This window comes from Ursus maritimus, unplaced genomic scaffold, assembly GCF_017311325.1.
Source record: "Ursus maritimus isolate PB19 unplaced genomic scaffold, ASM1731132v1 scaffold_3, whole genome shotgun sequence".
Classification (NCBI taxonomy): domain Eukaryota; kingdom Metazoa; phylum Chordata; class Mammalia; order Carnivora; family Ursidae; genus Ursus; species Ursus maritimus.
Window position 1 is genome coordinate 94410068 of NW_024425563.1, and position 5737 is coordinate 94415804.

At 58.7% G+C, this 5737-nt stretch overlaps 1 protein-coding gene across 1 annotated transcript; it reads left to right on the forward strand.

Annotated features, from left to right (window-relative positions):
* The first annotated feature begins 266 nt into the window (after positions 1-266).
* Positions 267-3609, forward strand: PPIA (peptidylprolyl isomerase A). The gene is made up of 5 exons (XM_040644472.1): positions 267-425; positions 1785-1815; positions 1990-2078; positions 2289-2461; positions 3274-3609. The coding sequence occupies exons 1-5, from the start codon at positions 357-359 to the stop codon at positions 3404-3406; spliced, it is 495 nt and encodes a 164-aa protein (XP_040500406.1). The 5' UTR covers positions 267-356; the 3' UTR covers positions 3407-3609.
* Positions 3610-5737: the final 2128 nt, after the last annotated feature.

The window sequence follows — 5737 nt, forward strand, 5'->3', positions numbered from 1 at the left end:
GGTCTCCCTCCCGCCTGGCGCCCCCTCGGGCTCTGCCGGTCCGCCGGGCCTCACTCCCGGCTCCCGCACCCCGTCCCCGACCGGGTCCCCACGTCGCAGCGCAGACACGGAGCCCGCGGGCGGGAACCTGCCTGCGCCGCCAGCGCGCACGCGCGCCCCCGTCCCGCCCCTCCGGCGCCGTCTCCACTCATAGGCCAGCCGCCCCATCACTCCGACCGCTCCGCGCTCGCGATTGGCCAGGATCCGGGCGCGCGACCGGCCGTGGGCGGGGCCGGGCCGGCTATAAAAGGGTCCGCGGCGGGGCTCGTGCCGCCTTGCAGACGCCGCCGCTTCGGAGCCGCCCGCGCCGCCCAGCCATGGTCAACCCCACCGTGTTCTTCGACATCGCCGTGGACGGCGAGCCCTTGGGCCGCGTCTCCTTCGAGGTGGGCGGGCGGGGCGCACGGTGCGGACGGGCGCGGACGGAGGGGCGCGGGCGGCCAGGGGGTGGCGGTGAATGGGGGTCGCGGGCGATCTGGTGGACGGACGGCCCCTGCCTGAGGAGGGCGGGCGGCGCGGCGCCATTTCCTGATGAGGGGCCATTTTGGGCGGCTGGGGGCGGCGGGGGAGGGGCGGCGGCGGACAAAGGCGGGGCGGCGGGGGAGGGGCGGCGCGCACGTGCTCGGGCCGGGCGCCCGGGGTGGGCAACGCCCGCAGGCGGGACGGCGGGGGCGCGGTGGGCGGCCTAGGGTACGGCGGTGGGGGGGTGACTGCGGAAGCGGTCGGCCCCGCCCGGCGGAAGCGTGCGGCGCCCCCGCCTTGCGCCGACGACGCCGGCCCCGCCCGCCCAACGGTTCCCCGGCGGCTGTGCGGGCCGAGCGGGCGGCGCAAGCGGACTGGCCAGGTCGCTCTCCGCACGTGGCGCTGCCCGGCCCCTCCCGGGAGCGCACCTGCGGGGATGGGGGGGAATCCCGTCCTGGGGGCTTCCGGCGGCGGATCCAGTCCCCGCGTCACCTCTCCTTGTCCCCCGCCCCGCAGCCGGGAGGGCGGGGCCCTGCGGGAGGCGCCTGTGTGTGCTTGCCGGCCAGTGCCGGGGCCGCTGGCCTGGGGTGCCCGATGGCCTGGGGGGGAACGGGTGGAGGTGCGGCAGCCCGGAGCTGCGGCGTGGGCCGCGGAGCGAGGGCTTCCTGGCAGGAACATCCGGAGACTCCGTACAGACACGCAGCGTTAGTTACGTGTAAAGTGGGCTCCGCGCCCAGCGGGGACTCCCGATCCAGGGCGCCCCGCCCGGAGAACCGACTAGGTGTTGGCGTCACGGGGGTTTGAGATCTTCCTAAGCTGGTCCTCCCGAAGGGCTTGGCTGTGCTCGGGACTCTGCGGCTGCACGAGCAGGTGGGGGGTGGCAGCTTGTTTCTGCGGGAGCGCTTGCGGCTCCTGAACACCCGCCTCCCTTGGGCGGCAGCTGCAGTCGGGGGAGGCGGTGCGCGCGCGAGGAGCCTGCGCGTGTTCGGGGAAGGTGTGAGGCACTGAGAAGCTGGGAGGCATGTTTTAGAAACCTCACACTGACTCATTACTGGTGCTGGATTTTTGGCATGTCTGGGTCTCGTGTTGCCTAACGCAACCCCATAGGACCTCTAGGCTGCCGGGAACCGTTCTTCTTTGGGATTCACGATAATTACTGAAGAAGCATTTTCTTCTTCTAGTGAGAAAATGAATTTATGATTCAGAAGCCCCTAAAGACATGGCTACTAAGCAACAGAATACGCCAGCAGATGTTGTTAATTAACACTCATTTTCTCTTACAGCTGTTTGCAGACAAAGTTCCAAAGACAGCAGGTTAGTATGGGGTTTGAGGGGGGTTTTGGGTTTGTTTGGTGTTTTTTTTTTCTTGTTTTGTTTTTTAACTTCTTGAGGTATATATACCATTTTAAAAATTTGGGCGCGCGTGCGTGTTTGTGCATATATATGTATATGTATATGGTGTGTATTTTTGTTTGGTTTGGTTTTCAGAGAACTTCCGTGCTCTGAGCACTGGGGAGAAAGGATTTGGTTATAAAGGTTCCTGCTTTCACAGGATTATTCCAGGATTTATGTGCCAGGTATGAAATTCACTGGTCTGATCTGGGTGGTTTTCTTAATTTGAGCGTGAGCCAGAGTATTTCAGCATAGGTGTGTATGAGTTGTTTTCTACCATTTGAGTCTCAATTTCGGGAGTCAGTTTAAACTTGTGTTTTAATGTTGGATCCTTGCGGGTTGGCATGTTTTCTGATCACGCTGCCAGGAGTGACAGATTTTGCTCTCATTCACAGGGTGGGGACTTCACACGCCATAACGGAACTGGCGGCAAGTCCATTTACGGGGAGAAGTTTGATGATGAGAATTTCATCCTGAAGCACACGGGTCCTGGCATCCTGTCCATGGCCAACGCAGGACCCAACACAAACGGTTCCCAGTTCTTCATCTGCACTGCCAAGACCGAGTGGTAAGGGCAGAACACGGTGAAGGCAACCAGAGAGCGCTAATTCCTCGCTTTCCCCTTCCCTGTTTTCCATCTGAAGTAGCTGGAGGACGAGAGGAAGCTACAAATTCAGGTCCTGTGCTACAGAAAGCAAGATACTGGATTAGTGAGATGGTGCTCAGCCGAGTAGTTCAGTTGTGTGGTAATTTGGGACCCCTTGCTGGCTTAGTCGCAGGAGGCTGGGATGCTTGATCTCAGAGTTGTACGTTCAAGCCCCACGTTGGGTGTAGAGGTTACTGACCAAAAAGTTCTTTTAAAGTTAAACACTTAAAACAACAAAAGAGTGGTACTTTTATTTGATTAGCATGTGCTTGTTGGTTCTTAGGGTCTTTTTATTTACGAGAAAGCACACGGGGCAGGTGGGGGGGGGTGCAGAAAGGCTGTGAGAGAAGCAGACTCCCTACTCAGCAGGGAACCCGACTCGAGTCTATCCAAGGAACCCAGGATCATGACCAGAGCCGAAGGCAGTTGCTTAACTGAGCCACCCAAGTGCCCCCAGGGGTCCAGTCTAAGTGTAGGATTTTTGACAGCAGTTGGAGAATCTTACACCACCTTTTGAGACCTTTCCAGTCACCTCTGGTGGTGCTGTTTGTTGAGCTAGATGAATGCGATGTTTACAGTGTTGAGCCAACGTGAGGTGGTCCTAAAGGCCGAGTATACCCCTTCTGATGTTCTCTCGGGTGTGCCATGTTGGGGTGCAGGCCCCCATTCCCCTCCCTGCACAGTGTGAGCCATTTCTTCGTCCCTGTCGGTGATGCTGGCCATTGTGTTTGCAGGTTGGACGGCAAGCACGTGGTCTTCGGTAAGGTCAAAGAGGGCATGAACATCGTGGAGGCCATGGAGCGCTTCGGGTCCAGGAACGGCAAGACGAGCAAGAAGATCACCATTGCTGACTGTGGACAGATCTAATAATTCTGACTTGTGTTTTATCTTAACTACCAGACCATTCCTTCTGTAGCTCAGGAGAGCACCCCTCCACCCCCACCTGCTCGAAATACCCCCAGAATCTCTGTGCTCTCACTGCAGTTCTGCGGGCTCCATGGTTCTTTCCCCCCAGGTCTAGCTGGATTGCAGAGTTCAGTTTATGATGATGAAATAAAACCTAAACCACATTTGTCTGTCCTTGTTGGGGGGGGGGGGGATACAGCTTTCATTCACAGCTGCAGGTTTGTTTGCTCCCCTGACTCAAGAAATACTTGGTGTGAGGTGTCTGTAAAGTATGTGGGGGCAGGAGATATACAAGCCAGGACTTGAACAGGTGGTGTGGTGACCAGGCTGGACCAGAGCTCTGGGGGGGGAGGGGGGCGCTGACTGCTCATCAAGGCACAAAGTGACTGCTGTAGGAACCAAGTCCTAACTCCTGTAACCCTTCATTTGGACAAGTCTGCCAGCACTCCTAACGGGGCACTAGGTTTCCCCCATTACTCACATAGGCTCTTTTAAGAGATTTTGTGAGAAAATAAGCAGGAGGAGAGGGAGAAGCAGGCTCCCCACTGAGCAGGGAGCTCTGTGTGGGGTCAGATGTGGGACTTGGTCCTGAAGGCAGAAGTTTCCCTGACTTGAGCCCCCCAGGCTCACCTATGCCGTGTGTTCCAACTGCTGGCTGCACCTGGTTCTGGTTCACACATCTGTGGGGTGATTACTGCTTTAGAGGTGCGCCATGTATCAGCAGAAGAGCTCGAGAAAGGTCTTTGGACCATGTTCCTAGAATAGCTGGATCCCGTTTACTTTGGGAATACAGAATTAGGGGGAAAGGTCAGCAATCAAGCCGGGCAATGACATGGTTGGTTGACAAAGTGATGGGGAAAGGCGTTAGGGGAGCCCAGTACTGTGCCTGCCCTGTGATAGGAGTCCCCACATCTGATAGGAGCTTCCCCCTCCTGGTCCTGCAGTCCCGCCGTCCTGGGAGCCTGATCATCCTGAGCCGGGAGGTGCTGTTGAGATGAGGCCCTTCCGGGTCGGGAGCTGGGCTTGAGACCAAGTGTGCAAATGTGCAGTAAGGAGCTCGCTGTGGGGGCTGAAGGGAGCCTGGTAAGGGTCTAGAACCACAAGCTAGGAACAGCCTCTGCTCCCCACTGGGGCCCTTGACCCAGCAGCCATTTCTGTCCGAATGGTATGCGAATGTCTGCAGTTTGCCCGGCTGCTGGCCGGTTCCCTGTGCACGAAGTGCTGGTGGCGCCTGCGGCTGTGTCGTTTTCTCCTGTCCTCCGGGGCTCCTGCGTGGGTGAGGATAGACGACCTTTCATCAACTCAGCCTGCCCTGGTCCCTTGGTTAACAGCTTAGTCCTCAATCATCCACACTGACCAGCGGTTGTCTGTTCAGCAGACCAATCCTGGACGGTGATGCCACGCACATGCTGGGTGGCGGAAAAGTGACCGAAGGAGCTTCCTGTGTTAGCACAGGTACTGAGACCCCGCCAGGTCCCGAGTGGCTTTCCCGGAGAGCTGACCAAGTGAGGGGAGAGCTCACGGTGCGTACGACTGCTTCCTGTACGGAGTGCCTGACACGCGGCGTGTGTGTGAACAAGGTCTTGTTCGAGTGCGAGCCCTGGGGCCTCGCCCAGCTTGTGCCGAGAATCTTGGCGCCAAGGCTGGTGCTGGGCCCAGACGAGGCTCCCAAACAGCGGAGCAAACTGTGACACCTGACTGTAGACCCCGTCTTCACGTTCCTCCAGAGCAAGGAACTTCAACGACAGAAGCGTGTTGATTGGGTTGGTGATCTGCGGTGTGCCCAGCGTTGCGGAATGTGACGCGTCCTTTCCGTTCCTGTAGGTCAGGAGTCTGAGCACGATGCAGCTGAGGCCTCTCCGGGGCCAGGGGGAAGGGTCCCGAGGCCGGTGGCATCCAGCAGGAAGTCACAGTCCTCACAACATGTCACACACATGCCATCCCACCACGGTCGCTATGTTCCGTTGGGTCCGGCCCACACTCGAGGGAAGGGGACCGCACAAGGGCACGTAGACCCGGGGAGTGGGGATCCTCAAGGGCCACCTTTAGAAGTTGCCCAACATCAGGGCACCAAGTGGGCCCGAAAGAAGAGCAGCAGTCAGTCTGTCTTGCCCATCCTCAGCGGTGTGGTCCTGGTTCCCTCGCCACAGGCAGCCATGGTTCTGATCTTTGTGCCTGTCGATCTCCAGTGCCATGTATCTCCCCGAAAACATACTGGGCTTGGTTTTCAAAAAGAGAGAGGTAAGCTCAAAACTACACCGTCAGGGTAAATCAGTGCTCCCTGAGGAAGGC